This window comes from Ramularia collo-cygni (genome assembly GCF_900074925.1).
Source record: "Ramularia collo-cygni strain URUG2 genome assembly, contig: RCC_scaffold02, whole genome shotgun sequence".
NCBI classification, from domain to species: domain Eukaryota; kingdom Fungi; phylum Ascomycota; class Dothideomycetes; order Mycosphaerellales; family Mycosphaerellaceae; genus Ramularia; species Ramularia collo-cygni.
This window is the reverse complement of record NW_019716256.1, coordinates 1143460-1160039: the sequence shown is the minus strand read 5'-3', so window position 1 is coordinate 1160039 and position 16580 is coordinate 1143460. Positions and strand designations below refer to the sequence as shown.

The 16580-nt window shown below is 51.7% G+C and overlaps 6 protein-coding genes; 4 read left to right on the top strand and 2 right to left on the bottom strand.

Moving 5' to 3' along the window:
- Window positions 1–573: 573 nt before the first annotated feature.
- RCC_01996 (related to permease of the major facilitator superfamily) lies at window positions 574–1869 on the bottom strand (the record flags this gene model as incomplete). Its single annotated transcript, XM_023767280.1, has 1 exon — window positions 574–1869. The coding sequence occupies one exon, from the start codon at window positions 1867–1869 to the stop codon at window positions 574–576; it is 1296 nt and encodes a 431-aa protein (XP_023623048.1).
- A 632-nt stretch (window positions 1870–2501) lies between these two features.
- RCC_01995 (related to isopenicillin N synthase and related dioxygenases) lies at window positions 2502–3777 on the top strand (the record flags this gene model as incomplete). XM_023767279.1 has 3 exons in its annotated part: window positions 2502–2910; window positions 2970–3427; window positions 3487–3777. 3 exons carry the CDS (start codon window positions 2502–2504, stop codon window positions 3775–3777), a joined length of 1158 nt encoding a protein of 385 aa, XP_023623047.1.
- Window positions 3778–5876: 2099 nt separating this feature from the next.
- RCC_01994 (uncharacterized protein) lies at window positions 5877–6140 on the top strand (the record flags this gene model as incomplete). Its single annotated transcript, XM_023767278.1, has 1 exon — window positions 5877–6140. One exon carries the CDS (start codon window positions 5877–5879, stop codon window positions 6138–6140), a length of 264 nt encoding a protein of 87 aa, XP_023623046.1.
- Window positions 6141–8583: 2443 nt separating this feature from the next.
- On the top strand, window positions 8584–9503 carry RCC_01993 (uncharacterized protein; the record flags this gene model as incomplete). XM_023767277.1 has 3 exons in its annotated part: window positions 8584–9095; window positions 9150–9279; window positions 9333–9503. The coding sequence occupies 3 exons, from the start codon at window positions 8584–8586 to the stop codon at window positions 9501–9503; spliced, it is 813 nt and encodes a 270-aa protein (XP_023623045.1).
- A 1083-nt stretch (window positions 9504–10586) lies between these two features.
- Window positions 10587–12628, top strand: RCC_01992 (uncharacterized protein; the record flags this gene model as incomplete). XM_023767276.1 has 2 exons in its annotated part: window positions 10587–11208; window positions 11265–12628. The coding sequence occupies 2 exons, from the start codon at window positions 10587–10589 to the stop codon at window positions 12626–12628; spliced, it is 1986 nt and encodes a 661-aa protein (XP_023623044.1).
- Window positions 12629–14077: 1449 nt separating this feature from the next.
- Window positions 14078–16129, bottom strand: RCC_01991 (uncharacterized protein; the record flags this gene model as incomplete). Its single annotated transcript, XM_023767275.1, has 1 exon — window positions 14078–16129. The coding sequence occupies one exon, from the start codon at window positions 16127–16129 to the stop codon at window positions 14078–14080; it is 2052 nt and encodes a 683-aa protein (XP_023623043.1).
- Window positions 16130–16580: the final 451 nt, after the last annotated feature.

Sequence of the window (16580 nt, the reverse complement as noted above, 5' to 3'; positions counted from 1 at the left end):
TGACGATGTGCGAGGCGTTGTCAAGTTTGGGCCATAAAGTCGCTGCTGCCCTGCCACGCGCGGGTGACGTGCGAGGACGCGGATGATCCCGCGATGACCCCTAGGAGATTAGGTAAGGTAATCCTCAGCCACAAATCTACATCGACCTCTTCGTTCTCTTCTTCACCCGCCCCTTGACATGGAGTTTGCCCAGAAGCGAGGAATACGTGCAGAGGCGGGCAAGGACAAGCTGAGACGCCAGAGGGGAAACAAAGGAACGAACCTATCACCAATCGCGGTACCTGTGGTACGTCTCATGTCACGCCAACAAGCTCAACGCCTCTGCGTAGCACCGATTCCTACATGTCGAGTGAGTAGCACGAATCAAGCTGGGAGACCGAGCGAAGCTGTGTGATTCATCAATGCGCCGCCATCCGGCCACAACCAGAGGCGCCATCCTCTCACGACAATGACGACATAAAACCAAGGGCTATACCATTCAAGGCTGGTCCAGATTCTCTATGGAGCGTATCAACGTTATGGCAATGCCTAGCYGGTTGCGAATTTATCTGTCGTCTGAAGATTCGGAGACGTTCAATCCYCTCGCCCCTCGGAAGTCAGCTTATCGACCGACACAACGGGGCCCTTCGACTCCTCTAACCCAGCAGGCGACATCCTGCCCTCTACTACTCCACCCTTGGTCTTTCTGCTCTCCGCCCGCAGCTCGAAGAATCGCACCACGAAGATCCACACGAACATCCCACATATCAATCCGAGACTGGTCCTGAAACCGACCCGGAATTCCGGTGCAGACGACACAGGGTACGCGAACTGTTGAATGATGGTCGTCGTAGCGTTTCCAAACGCATTCATCATCGCGATGGTCATGGCACGAACTTGCTTGTCGCTCCCACAGAGGATATTGGCCCATGCCATGTATAGCGGCGAAAGCGGTCCATCACAGCTGGCAAACAAGTACGCTAGCACTCGGAGTCCGAGGGGAATGTCCCACGCGACAAGACAAATCGTGCCAAATAGTAGGACTCCCAGGCTGAAGACTGCCGCAAGCATCCGGCGTCCCGTTGCATCGGCGTAGATGTTAACGAGCATCACCATGACAATGTTGAAGCCATTGATCGCGGTAGGTATACTGTTGATCTGGTACACTGACCATGCGTGTTGTTTCTCGTTCTTCAGGTAGAGCTGGAAGACCGTGTTCCCGACTTTGCCAACGGTGGTTTGCCAGAACATCCAGAGGACTGTCAAGATGTAGAATTGCCAGGACCCGAGGATCTTACCACAGACGTTCCAGGACCAACTCCCAGTCGGCTCGCGATCATCCTCAACCAGACGCTCCACACATCTCTCACGCTCGGCGGTGGACAGGTAGAAAGCTGTGGTCTTATCCGGTGTATCGGGGAAAAAGATCAATCCGTAGATGGCGATTACCACCGTGATGATGCCATCGACGATGAACGCCCAACGCCAGGCAGCCATACCGCCCTTGCCAACTCTGGCTGCGTACACGCCGCTGAAGATGTATCCTCCAAATGCTGTTCCCACGTAGGCGGAGCATGCGAATATGGCTGTCCGTTTACCAAGCTCGGTGCGTTTGTACCAGGAACCGAGTACGTATTGGATTCCAACAAACGAAGTTCCTTCCAGCAAGCCAAGGAAGAACCGTAGTGGATAGAGCTGTTGCGCGGAGGTCACCTTATACGTGAAGAGGGTAATGATGCCCCAAAGCAATTCACACCCAGGTAGGATGTACCGCGGCGGGACATAGGTGATGAGGAAGTTACTTGGGATCCCACCAATTATCGAGCCAATGAGAAAGAGTGTTGTGGCAAGATTGAACTCGTTACCGTACATCAGCAAATCTTCCTTCATTCCGGATACATAGGCATTGCTCAGATTTGCCTCTACAAGCGGTTAGCAATGACAAAGGACGTCAGGACAAGAACGTACGATCGAGCCATTTCGCAAAGTATCCCAGACAGCAATACGATAGAATGAAGAAGTCTATCTTCGTTAAGAGCTTCTTTTCTTGCTTCGAAGTACCTTGAGGATACCACCAGAAGAATTTGGGCTTTTCATCGCCGTAAGTGGAGCTGAACGCCTCACGAATGAACTTCATCTTTTCGATGAGGGAAGGAGTACCTATTCTTCAAAGTGCGAGCCCGATGCATCTTCTTTGGATGTTGTTTGGATGCATTGCAACACTCGCCAACTAGCCCAATCATGATCATTGGTGCTAAGGGCGATAAAGCAGCCGTTGTATTATCTTGGCGATAGGGCAAGTCTTGCCCGCGCATATACAGCACCTTTGCCCATGGGAGCGACGTCGAACAAATGTGGAGCGCCGCCCTCTGCCCTTTGCGCTCGGCTAGATTGGCCGAAGACATTGCTGAGCCGTAGTTTGTCAGGCCGCGCATCCCGCTCTGGTGCATCGGGACGCTGTGAAGACGCACTACGACAAGACCCTGCGACCGAAACCAGTCGACAGCAAGAAAATACTGAACATGTCTACCTTGGGAAACGAAGCATCTACCCAAGTGGAGGAAGACGCGAAAGTCGTATACTTCCACTCCGGCTCGGGTCCCAGCTACCGAAAGGTCAAAGCAAGTGGTGGTAACTCCACTAGCTTCACATCCATACCAACCATAGACATCTCTTCGATCAACTCGCCGGACCTTGCAATCCGTAAAGCGCTTGCTGGGGAAATTTACAAAGCTTGTGCGGAAACCGGCTTCTTCTACGCAAGTAACCATGGAGTCCCAATGGAGCAACAAGAGAACGTCTTCGAGACAATGAAAAAGTTCTTCGATCTACCATTGGAAACCAAGATGGACGCCCATGCGCACAAAAATGCCGCTATCAGAGGGTATGAACCAATGTTGGAGACTCAGCTGGATCCCCGCACAAAAGGCGGTACGTCTTACCCTTCTCCTCATCTCATCCCAATCAAACTCCAACTCACACAAAAGCAGACATTAAAGAAGCATACACAATCGGAGACTGTCCTCTTGAGCCCGAGCAGTCATATGAAACCAAAACAGGTCAGGCACCACCGCCACACCTCAAGAAGCCTCAAAATGTATGGCCCTCCAAGGCTCCAGAGTTTCGAAAGGGAATGTATGCATACTACGCAGCAATCTATCCCCTTGCAATGTCTCTTGTGCGTCTTTTCGCCCTCGCCTTCGACTTGCCCGAAACGGCATTCGACTCGGACTTTTCATTCCCGATCTGGGGCCTGCGAGCTCTACACTACCCTCCAATGCCTGCGGATAGCGAAGAACATGCGAACGGACTTGGCGCGCACGCGGACTTTAGCTGGATTACTCTGGTCTTACAAGACGAAGTAGGTGGTTTGGAGGTGTTGAATCAGGATGGAGTCTGGGTGGAAGCTCCCCCAAAACCAGGAACATTTGTCGTTAATGTTGGACAAGTAAGTGGCATTTCTTCTATCTTCCCCTCAAGCGATTTGAAACAACTGACCCGGAACAGTATCTTGAGAGACAGACGAATGGGAGATTYCCTGCCACCGTACATCGGGTACGGAACAAAACCGGGCAAAGAAGGTACTCGATCCCGTTCTTTCTGAGTCAAAACCCRGAAGCCATGGTAGAAGTTCTGGAAAGCTGTGTCGAAGAGGGCGAGACTCGTCCACCACCGACTAATGTTGGAGACCTTTACATCAAACGAGTTCTGCCGGCAAGGAAGAAACACCCGACAAGCATCAAGTATCGCGACGTCCCGGAGTCAGAGTGGAGATATGATTTCTTGTACGCAGATTGAGCAAAGCTACATTATCGCCGCGTAGCATCTAGCCGTTGCAGAATATACTCTCCAGCTTTGATCGGGCCATATCTTGAAAGATTGTCTTCACTTACACAACTTGGCAGAGTCTAGCATACAGACCATGTCAGCATACCCACATCGAAAGGGAACACCGGGAAAAGACTTACCTCGACGACTTGATCGTTGTTGACACCGAAAAAGAACGGAACACTAAACCTCTCTTCGTTTCCACAGTTTACAACTCGATGCACCGTACTCCTATACAGCCCATTCGTCCACCTCATCATCATATCTCCGATATTCACAAGCAGTGCGCCCTCTACATCTTCAACTCCCACCCACTCGTCTTCACTCGACAGAACTTCCAGTCCGGGCCTTCCATCACAGAGCAAAATCGTGAAACACTGATAATCACTATGTGCTCCCAACCCAATCTTTTCTGAAGTCTCCTCCCTTGATTTCGCCGGGTAATACATCAATCTCCCGCTAGCAGAAGGATCCGTAACCATGGAATCGAAGTGCTTTTCCGGCAGGTGCAATGAAAGAGCGAAGAGTCTACAGAGATGGCGAGCGAGTTGTAGGGTTCGCACGTAGTAGGCTTTGACGGCGTCTCTGAAACCTGGTAGATCTTGTTCCTTTGGCCATTGATTTACTGACTCGGTCAAGGATCCATCGAGTTGAACATGTTTGCTTCCTGGCTGAGCTTCCTGGTCTAGGTCCGCTTCGTAGCCCCAGTTGAAAGCTTCTTTCTGCTCGGGAGTGTCGTGGATACTAGTTGCCGAGGCAGGCTCCCAACCATAGCCATATGGAGAATTCTTGATGTGGATGGTATCTTTCGTGGGAAGGGAAAGGTCTTTGAAAAAGCGTTTGGATTGTGCGATGATGTCGGAGCAGATTTGAGCGTCGACAGAATGGTGCTTGATGTAAAAGAAACCACTAGTTGTGCAGGCGTGGTGAATTTCCTTTGCGACTGCCGCCCGGTCTTTTGTTGAGCTAGAATATGAAGGTGCGATATCGATAACAGGAATCCTAAAGGGTTTGTAGGGAGCCGAATGCTYGCTCTGGCTCAGGCGATCTGTGAGATAGTTCCGTGCTTCCGATGTTGCTGTGTTGGCCATGTTATCTCTGCAGTGAAGTATTCCGCTAGCTGGAGGGAGTGTGCAGATGCGATTCAAGAGGTGCCGGAGGGCATAAGTCGTGTCCCGGAGGTCGCTTATCAGCGCTATCGCATGCTCGGCCGCTTCGGCCAGATCCACATGTTCAGATCGGTTCGGAAAACACCAGAAGTCGTATTCAGATCTCTTGCTGAATGATCGAACTTTATCATTGGGCGAGGGATAATACTGCCAACATTGCGTTTGGGTTCGACCAGTGTAAGCGTGGCCCTCCATTCACTCAAGTGGGGCTGGCCGCATCCGGTTGATGACGCGGGCCAGGGTGTGTATGTTTCCTACTTCGGTCAAGAACTACGGGGTTCCGAATCCACACATTCAAAAACTTACGGCCCGCTCTTGTATAGTCTTTGAGATCTCTCTTGTGGCAGTCGGTGCATCGCTAACTAGATCGATCTCGTGATCTCCGAAGCGACTCTAGCGGCTTATTGTGGCTGACGTTCGGAGCCGCGTGACGCTGTTCGAGGTGTATATATATCTCTCCTGGCGCCAGTCTACTGCACCACGTATTGTCTTTTGCATTAGTACTCGGCCGCGATACAGAATCGCCTCCGCGAAGCTCATCATGTCGGCCGCAGATCGTGTTCTCAACACTCCGGAGCTACTTGAGCAGATTCTCCTCCAGGATCTCTCCATATACGAAGTCATTATATGCCAGCGCGTCTGTCAGTTTTTCAAGGCGGTCATACACAACTCAAAGTCACTGCGTCGAGTCATGTTTCTCGAAGCCGGAGCCCGAGGTTTTCCACGATACTTTCTACTATGGCTGATCCAAGAAGACTGTCTGACTCGGCCCGGTCCGGCGAAGTCCTCGAGAGTTGTTCATACCGGCCTGGGTGGATCGTCAACAAACATTGTCTGATCCGACATTCACATCATTAGCATTTCCGGCTTCAAGGGACGATCACCTCCACCAAATTCAACATGGCGGTTGCCCATCGCGTGCTGAACACAGCTGAGCTGGTCAGGCATATCTTGCTCCAAGGTCTCTCCATATTGGATGTCATGAATGGAACCATCATCGACGACTCGAAGGCCCTCCGTCGCGCCCAGCTCCTGGAGCCGGAAGTTGCCTGCGTGACTATCTACTGYGGCTGGCCCCAGCAGGATCTGACTATTACAAAGCTTCACCCGTCGCCTCAGTCAGGCTTTATCAGAGACGGCAGCGTGTTACAACTGCTGAGCTAGAGTCACGAAGTAAGCTGGAGTCCTTGGAATCAAGTTTGACCTGCCAGCTCCGTGTCTGTGGCTTGGGAGCCGTTGATCTTGTTTGGCGTCCCGAGATCTGAACTGTGAGCGACAACGCTATCGGAGGGCCGATGAAAGGTCGTCGGTTATGAGAGGCTACAGGGCAGATCCTTGCAGCTCATCCACACGTATGCTTTGGTGGGTGAGAGCTCGAACCTCTCGTCAATAAGGGCGGTTTGGCGAAAGCGAAGCCTCTATCAGAGGGGATTGAGAACGAGGCCCCCAAGAGAGCCGAAGAAGAGAGACCGATGGCATACACGAAGGATGAAGAAGGTGAAATGGCGAAGCGAGTTGAGCCGGCAGACGGTGGTCAGGATCAGCACCAGAGTGGGCGAACTTTGAACTGAGCAGGAAATAATTGTGCTTAGCTGCACCTCTGATTTCCCAGAGATCGTAGAGTCCAGGGGGTGGTGCAGCATACTTGAGAAGGATGAAGTATGAAGCACAAAGAGGCCAAAGCGCGCAGTAGCATGATGATGTAATTTGGTAGCCAAAGCATTAGATCTTGAGGATATCTCGCATTTCGGATCCAACGTGTGTGGCATGGGTTGTGTGGGTGGTCATGATGGGACTGCCTTGTCGTTCGCGATGTCAATTCAATTGGAAAGTGTGGAACTCACGAGTACTTGTTGTCCAAGTCTGGCCAAGTCCAGGATTTATCATGCATAGAGCTCGATACGCGTGGCATGTATGTTGTCCCTTTGAACCGGAAGCACATGCCAGCTTGTTGAGGAGATGGAACTCTGAGCCCCACGTATGGAGACGCCGTACTTCCTATTCCCGCCCGGATCGTCAGGTGCAGGTGCTGATGCCGCTACGGCGAAGAATTGATCATCTAACAGGGTCGTAATTGCAACAGCTCTGTTCGTATGAAAAGAGAGATGGCATGTCCACGATTCTGTCATGTATGGGTAGGAGTGTCCGAGGGCATGCTGCGAAGGCGATCGCGTGATGTTCGATTGGCGGTGCGCTAGCGCTGGGCACGGACCCACGTTCGCCGAGGAGCTCCTCCTCTCGCAAACCTCATCATCTCAGCTCTCCACGTTTGAACATCACCAGACGCTCCCAGCAGACTGATGCTTTGGAATCGAACCATTCGTGATCCTCGACTGCATTCCACCATACTGCTGATCTGCCGCCGGACAGCGCACGTTTGCCAGATGCTCCACCAACCCACCATTCACCAGAAGTCGATAGGATTTGCCTACGCCGGGATCGCAGCCCTACCAGTGGAGGACCGCAGCATTTGGGATATTGATCATGTATGATCGGGAGGAGGATTGGCACGGGCTACGCTTGCAGATATGAAGAAGAGCTGGCACAGCGAAGCGACATGCCAATGGACCCCAATTGAGAGCTTCTCTCTGGGCCGGGAAGGGCACTATGCGGCGGGCTGCAGACGCCTGGGAAAGGGTACTTGCAGCTGTGAAGCTGTTCAAAGTTGCCTGCGCTGGGCGCTGTTTTCCTGAGATCTCCGAACTTTGTGAGTCAATCATCTACTTCTACAGGCAAGCGCTGTGATCCATTTGCAGAGACCATCGCACTATGTAGGTACTTTATGTCGCTTTCTCCGTCTCCGTTCTTCCAACTGTTCCTGCACTTTCCTGATCCTTCCATACGTTGTGCTATCGGGCTCCTGCCGAGATGCACCTAAACGCTCGCACCAAACAATCGGGTCAAAGCTTAATCGAGCTCCATCAAACGGAGCAACTTCAACATCGGTCTGTTCTCATGGCATCCCGTCAAAACCATCATCTCACAAACATGGCGCCGACACGCAAGCAGCGAGATCAAGTAGCAACGGAAAAGCAGCGAATGCTGACTCTAGCCAAGATGATGGAGCGCGAATCCATTCCCAGCGGCTACATTTCGCCCGGCAACTCGCCCTTCCTCAAGAAGTTTCCACGTGAGGTACGCGAGAATGATTTTGCTCTCTAACTCAACCTGACATCTGACATCTTCCAGATCCGCGACAAGATCTACGATGAGCTCCTCATCGTCCAGAGATCCCCTCGAGACCAAGACAAGTATGAGAAGATCCAAGCTGGCCTCGCCACAGGCGAACACGAGTATGAATATGAGCGCGAGCTCGACTATCTCAACCAGGACTACCTGCTCATCCTCGATTCTTCCGGCGCCAACAAAGGCATGCTGTTTATCGGCCAAAACAAGGGAATTCTGTTGGCCAACAAGCAGATCTACGACGAAGCCACTACGACTCTTTTCGGGAAGAACATATTCGCTGCGATCCCACAAGCCGAGCGTATCCAAGCCTTCTGGCGMTGCGGTATTGGCTCGACGTGCATACCCCATCACCGACCGTGTCATGTMAGGCAAGTCATTCCAGCGTGTCAATCAGCGTATGCACTAACCGCCGACTGGCATGCCTGAGACGTTTGCCAAGATCAAGCATCTCCACATCCTCGTAAGCATCTGTCAACCGGATGGTGCTCTCAAATATCGCGGCTCCGTTGTCAGGAACCTTCAACCCAACCTCCAAACCATCGTCGACACGCTTCTAGAGAGTGGCAACAAACTCTCGACCCTCATAGTCCGCTATTGGTCTCACTTTGGCGGCGAGTACGAAGCCGTTCGCGAGAGTCTCGAAGGACCCCTGCCTCGAAGCATGGCAACCCGCCCGCCCGCCCTGATTCGCAACGCAATGACTGGCAGATTCCAGCAGATTCATGCGCACAGCATGCATTCGACGATCTTCAGAGACATACATATGCTGGATCCTCTTAAAGCTCTCAAGGGTGTCGCTGACTACGTCAACATTCGTGGTGACCTACCATGCGAATACAGAGATGAGTTGAGGAAGATCTTGTCCACTGAGGAACCCAGAATTGCTGGCAGGAAACTGCGGAAAGCTGATATTGAGGCTGCGAGCAAGAAGTATGATACACTGCATCCCACTCATTTATACTGGCTAACAGTACAACCTCACAGACCCAAGCCCGACGGCGGTCTTGCAGCTTTCGCGGCTGAGAAGCTTGCGGAAGATCCAGATATGGAGCCTGGCATGAAGACGCTGTATAATGAGCTTTTAAACTCCTCAACAATGTCGCCAGCAGTCAAGGTAATGACCCATAGTGCCTGTACTGACGTTTTGACAGACTGACATCCTCACAGTCTCTACTGTTTCCCGAGGATTACGGCGTTGACACCATGGAACCGCTATCTGATCATCAACAAGCTGCGACTGCTGTACCAGAGGCAGTGCCCATTGGCAGCATTGGTGTTCTGGATGGCAAAGTCATCTTCGGACCGGTCAGACCTCCATCTCTGGGCAATGGCGCGTGAGCAAAGATGGCTCAAAAGCTGCGCGGGTAGGCTATTGTCTTCTTAAGCGCTGAACAGGCGCTGTAGTGAGACACTCAATCGACGAATAATCCCGGAACCATGTGGAAGCGTGCTCAATTGGCTATCAAAAAGGGGTGTCCGCCGAAGATTGAATTCATGGGTACAACCACCCCATGGGGCTGCCTGGTTGTGTAGGGACACCCTTACATGCGGGGGGATAAGTGTGATTGCAACCAATTCGCCACATCTCAACTGTGAGTTTCTTTGCCACGCGTTCATAGACTTCGGAGACTTCATACCGATCTGATAACTCTCCAAGAACTGCCACTCAACGCATCATTCCACCCTTCAGACGAGTGCCTCATCGTCGCCTGAAGACACGGGGCAAGTTTCCGAGACAGTTCCCTGCTCACCACTTGTACTCTAAATGCGATGTTTATTTGCGCAAATGTTGCGATGCCGAGCACGTGCCGAACATGCTTGAGTGCCAAGACTAACTCGCTGTTTTGCAAACCCGGTCTGATCTCGGCGGTACTCATAGCCCAAAAGTAGAGTCGATACCGATGGAGTCAAGGCTTTCGGGTAATACTCCGTACTTTCCAGGAGTGAGACTACAACAACCTCCAATGGGTCGGTGCTTTGCAGTCCGCTAACATCACGCTGCCCCGAACTAGCGAGTCTTGGATGACGTGACATGAAATTACCATGACCGACAGTATTCGATCGCTTTACAATAGTCCGGTACAAGCTTCAGGTGATAGCAGCATTAGCGCTTCAAAGGACTTTATCCTGGCATCTCTACATGTCGAACACACTCGGTAGTCGGCCGATCCGGAATTGGCAACCATGGTGCGAAGCAATCCTGGCTTTTGCACTACTGTACAAGATATGTATAAGAGACGGACATGCTTCAGTACCTCGACGGCAGGTCACTTCTCCAACGACAGTTGAACCAGTCCACCGGGAGGCCCCCCCACACTCATTCGGAAAACATCCACTCCTTTGGAGCCCACACTCGTTTCTAGGCCTTTGGTCCACACATTCATTTGATATATTTTAGCTTGCTTAATACCATCAGCGAAAATGTTCCGCCTCGCGGCAACCGCGCTGGTCAGTACCGCTCTGACCAGCGTTGTGGCTCAGTTCCCAGCGAACGAGCACATTCCCGTAGATGTGGACCCGCTCACTATGCCAGACAACTCCCTCTACCTGCGCTGGCGTCCTCAGCACCACGTTCTGGCTCCGGCTGGACACATGAACGACCCCTGCGGACCTATGTATGACCCTACCGAAGATGTGTACCACGTTTTCTACCAGGCATTCCCTCAGCACATCAACGGAGGTAACAAGACTTGGGGTCACGCCAAGTCAAAGGACATGGTCTCCTGGGTCGATGTCGGTGGATGGGAGAACCGTAGCTTCGTCGCTGTCGACGTAAGCCCTTACTCCGTGCCATCATACGACTGGTTGGGTGTCTTCTCTGGAGGAGCTTACCCTGTCAACCTTCACGGCGAGCAGGACGGTAACCTTACTCTGATGTACACTGGAAATGTTATTGTTCCGGACAACTGGAAGGTCCCATACGTTCTTGGACCGGCCACTGGTACTCCTCACGCTACTGAACAGCAGGCTATTGCGACTAGCTCTGATGGAGGCCAGACTTGGCAGAAGTGGGAGGGTAACCCGTGGTTGAACGGACAGCCCGGTACGTTTCACTGACATTGATTCACTTCTAATCTCATGTACTAACGMATTCTCCAGGTGACTGGAACGTCACAGGTCTGCGTGACCCTGTCTTTGCGCCTAATCCAGCATTGGACAAGATTTTGGAGAAGGATGAGCCTCACTACTACCTCGTCATGGGCAGCGGAATTCGTGGCGTTGGACCAAGAATCCCCATGTGGTCTGCCAAGGCTACTGACCTCACCCAATGGCAATTCGAGGCTGCTCTCTTTGAGCCCGGATTTGACTTCACTTTCGGAGGCGACCGCCGCAAGACTGGAAGCTATGGAGGAAACTTCGAAGTCGCTTCATTCTGGAACGAGGTCGAAAAGAAGGAGCACGGCGGTGATGGTGTTACTGAGCACTGGATCGTCTGCCTTGGATCCGAGGGCTTTACTGACCAGTGGCATCCGTTCGACAAGTACTCACTTTTCGTCATGGGTGACATGGCCCAGCGTCTCAATGGTTCCGCAAGGCTCGACATCAAGGCCTCTGGTGTACTCGACTGGGGCAACTCTTACGCACTCAACACCTTCTACGACTCGAAGAACGACCGTCGCGTGGTTTGGGGCTGGTCTCAGGAGGACTTCCAAAACAAAGTCGGTTGGGCACAAGGTTTCGTCAGCACTCTGACTATCCCTCAGGAGCTTTTCGTTCTGAAGCACTTGAACGTTCTTCCTCCAAAGGGAGGCATCACCGAGGGTGCCTTCATCTGGTCCAAGAAGTCCTACGCTGATGTATACGAAGTCACTACCCTTGGTCAACGCCCACTTCAGGATGTCGTCGAGGGCATTCAGGGAATCATCCAGCCATGCCACACCAAGCCCATCACTGTCGAAAGCTACTCCAACCTCCCAACAGTCAACAGCTCTACCTTCCACCTGCAAGCCACTGTCACCAAGCTTCCACCTGCCGTGGAAGGAAACTGGGTCGGTCTTGAGATCCGTTCCAGCCCAGGCCACGAGGAGTCCTCCACCATCAAGTRCTTCCCATTCGACAACACCGTCCTCTTCGACCGCGCCAACTCCTCTCTTCTTCCATACACCGGCAAAGCAGAGTTCAAGGGATACTTCGAGCCGTTTGAGTACGCCGACGGATCCACCGAGCAAATCACCTTTGACGTTTTCGTCGATGGTGCACTCGTCGAGATCTTCATCAACAACCGTTTCGCCATGACCAACAAGATCTACCCAAGCAGAGCCGATGCTCTCGGCGCTGGACTTTCCAGCAACGGAGGAGCTACCTTCAACAACGTCAACTTCTGGGAGTTGGAGACCCCCGCCTGGCCTGAACGCCCACTCAACGCCAGCACCACCCTGCTCGTTGATGAGTACTACCAGAACCACGTCACTTTCGAGAACCCTTACGTTCCCCTCAACTATCAAATCTATGACGGAAACTAAGCGCACCGAGAGCTTGGGGCGAAGGAATACTTGCGGGAATCGGAGCGGAATGATACGAGGATGTTATGACACTCTGGGATCAAACCCGTGACTTTTTTCCGCGGTTATAATGTCGATTCGTGGTGGGATTGCGAGACGCATTTGTATGATTAGTTGTCGGGAGACCTAGCAAGAGATCTGCTCTGTAGGGCTGAGCCTATTACGAAGTTTTGACTGACGTATTTCTTCTTCGATACCTCTGCGGATATGTCTGCAGTGAGTGATCCTTAACTATTTATATGACTTTATCTTCTCATGAGTCGCTCTCATGGCTCACTCGATCGAGATTTCGTAATGCCATCTCAAGAGCTAACAGCATTTTCCCGAGAGTAACAATTTCGTGAGCAATTCCAAGGAGGTCTATACCAGCGCCAATTCCCCTCTCAAACTTCACTCCGCCAATTCCTCCCCAGCTTCTCGGACTTCCTTGCCTTCATACCAGTCGACAACGACTCCTCAAAATGACCGCTTCTTCTTCCATGCTGCAGCACGTCTTCCACGTGACGAAACATGGCGCCACAAGTCTTACACTCCAGCATGGCGACGGCTCGATAAGGTAAGGATTTCATATTCTTGATCAATTCCACCCGATCTCTAACAGTCTTGGAATCTCGCTTCTCATGGGCATAACCGCACATTTCATCTGAGAAGCCGCATCCGGGAACGAGAGAGGCGAGGTCATGGTGGCGTGGCGGTGTTTCACGCCAGTATCTTGGACAGTAGTAGCTTGAAGGAAGTCCTGCGATTCAACCGAGCAAACTTCCTCAAAAGTTTCTTCGAGTTCCATCTGCTGAATGATATCTTGTTGTTCCTTCCACTCTCGACACTCGCTCGTTTGCTGTGCAATCCGATGAGCTCGCCAGACGATCGTGGGAAAGTAGTAATGAGCCTTGACGCATTTCGAACCATATCTACACAAATTCTTCCTCGCCCAGGATGGACATGTGCGGATCTCACCGCGGAAGTATGGGTCTTTTATGAAGCCTGGTGTGTGGGAGTGTTTGATTTCCTGGGGGATGGTGCGGAGTTTCTCAATCATCTCCTGGCGGTTGTGTGGGAAGGATTGTGTAGGTGTGGAGTTGTGCATGGCATGCTCGGTCATCTTTAGGAAATCCATTCCTGGGATGATGGAATCGTTGTTTCGCTGCTCGTATTCTTGTTTTGGTAGAATATCGCTGGATTATTGTAGGTCGCGTTTCTAGCATTTTTTGTTTGTTTGGTACTTCAAGTTGCAAGCCCGCAGCTGCACAGTTTGTCAGATTGCGGTGTGTAAGTAGCGTTTGGATGTGAGCGATGCAGGTGCCCGTGAGCTGCTTGCTCGACATTGTGTGCTACAGCACTTCTTACCCGTGAGAGATGCAATTTCCCAGATATTCAGATTTTGATTTCCGGCCTGGATCGATTTCCATTTCAGCCCTCGATAGTACCACTTTTTCTAGTCTCATCCACATATCCACGCTTCCTCCCAGTAACGGCAAGCTGCAGTGTACACGCCCTCTTCGATTTGTACACCACCTGTTCATCTTTTGTAACCTTGAAAGCCTTCCCTACTGCCTTGCCATCAACAATCCACTGCGCTTGAAGCTTGACTCCAGGATCCCATCGTCCCACACTAGCCCTGACATTCCTTCCCTCAATTGCCTCAATTCTTGGATCCGCCTGTCTTTGCTTGGCTGCCTCATGGCCACCTCTAGCAATGACGTCCTCCCATAGATTCCCCCTCGCAGAGACTCCCGTTCGTGCTTCTTCGAGTGGTGTTTTCCCATTCGGCGCATGGTCTTTCACCCAGCCAACAACAAGCTCCAGATACTCCCAAGTTGGCAGCAAGTTGTAGTTTCCACCATGGATCTTCCCTTCCAGAATCGTGACGTTTGCCCAGCCTTCTCCGCCTTTCGCGTTCACTCTCTTCTGGAACGCTTCAACACCTTCATTGAGAAAGTACGTATCGTAGGATCCCACGTAGACAAACATCCTACCCTTCAAGACTTCTCCGAGATTCATCTCATTATCCCAGTTTGTAATGATATGCTCCGTCAAATCCATCTGCTTCCAGTACTCCACAGCATCGGGGTAGATTTCCCCAGTGACCTTATCCCAAGGCTCCAAGGGATAGTTGTTCAGTCCTTGCACTCCAAACACGGCGTTCCATATATCCCATTGCAAAGCTGAGCGAGTAGACGTCCCAAAAGTCAACTCCCAATGGTTTTCTTGCTCTACTGTGGTGACCTCGGTAAGGGTACCGTTGATCACCTCTCTGATCGAGGCAATTTTACTTCCGTCGGGGCGAGTGTATGCATTCTTCGATGTATACAGCGGAATGTCCTGATGCTTATGAAAGTCTAGGGAATCTGGATAGGAAGAGAAACAAGCTCCGAATAGGTCAGGTCTGAACACAACATTCGCGGCTGATTCCCAACCGCCTGTGGAGCCTCCATCTTGGATTCGGGCGTATGGCGCAGGAATTGAGTTGAAGAGTCTCTCGATATGTGGGATAAGTTCGTCGTTGATAGCATCGCCATAAGGTCCAAGGTTGGCTGTGTTGACCGCATAAGAGTCGTCGTAGAACGGTGTCTCGTGGCGGAAAGTGACCATGATCAGCTTTGGCGCCTCTCGAGCTGCTGATATGTTCGTTCCCGGGATGATGCCACTGTCCCAAGCTCGAGTGAACCCATCGTCGGATCCATAACGGTATGCTGCATCGCCACCACTCCAGTGATTCTGATGGTAGAGTACAGGATACCTCGTGGCGTTATCCGAAGCGTTGTAGCCTTGAGGGAGGAGCACAGTGGCGCCGACGTACATGTCGCGATTCCAGAACTTGCTCAGAAGGTCACTTCGAATCTTGACATTCTTGAGCATTTCGCTATCTTCGTAGTTTCCTTGGGAGCAGCCGCCGATCTCTGTACCGTTGAACTCGATTCCGGCGGTGATATTGCTGAAAGCAAGTTTGACATCGTGTTGCTTCTTACTGATGGTGACATTCTTCGCGGTAGTAATCAGACTGCCCGGTCCATTCACTGGCACGGTACCATCGCCGCAAGGAAAGCGTACGCTGACGGTTGATCCATCGCTGCGAGTCACAGTCTCGTATTGGTTGAGGAAAGCTTGAATGGTGTACTCTCCTGGTTGCACATCATTGAGGCTGACATTTGGGAAACCCCAAACGCCAGTACTGGTCGCATAACCATCCCCGTCGGACAGCGATACGATGTTCTTGCTGTCAATATCGAAGACGTTCTTTCCAAAGAACAAGTCGGGCGAGGTCGTAACGTCCGTGTCGGCCAAAGGATCCGTTCCGGCAGGAGCCAGGAGAACCAGCACTCGTCCACTAGTAGCATTCTCCAGAAGATCCTTGCCGACCGAAAGCTGTATATTGACTCCAGCGTGCAGTCCTCCGATTGGGCTTGTGAGGACCAGCCCAATGGAGCAGGCAAAAGTCGCAAATGTTGATGGAGAAAACATCATCAGGAACCTTTGGAGTAGTTCTCGTAATAGGAGAGTATCTCTTGTATCATGTATCAATCAACACTCAACAGATAGATTGAACAAAGGCCGGTTCCGGACCTCGAAACACCAAACACACAAAGAAGTTGGAATACAGGAAGAGTTCCGAGTGGGAGCACCAGAAGGTAGTCGAAACAAGCCGCGCAATAAGTGCTCTGGTCTGAAACCCTTTTCCGTAGCCTCCTTCCTAAACGGGGCAAGAGATATCAGATAAGCTCTCGCTTATCAAAGCTTGGATGGTCTTGCAGCGCCGGCCATGATGAATCATTCGTGCCAAGATCATACAAGTATGACTGTGATGTTACGCAGATGGACGAGCGATGGGAGACTGTATCAGTTGATTTCGTCGCGTACGAGATGGGCGGATCGATGGCGCTGGCCAGTGAAGAGGTACAGAAAGACATCACAA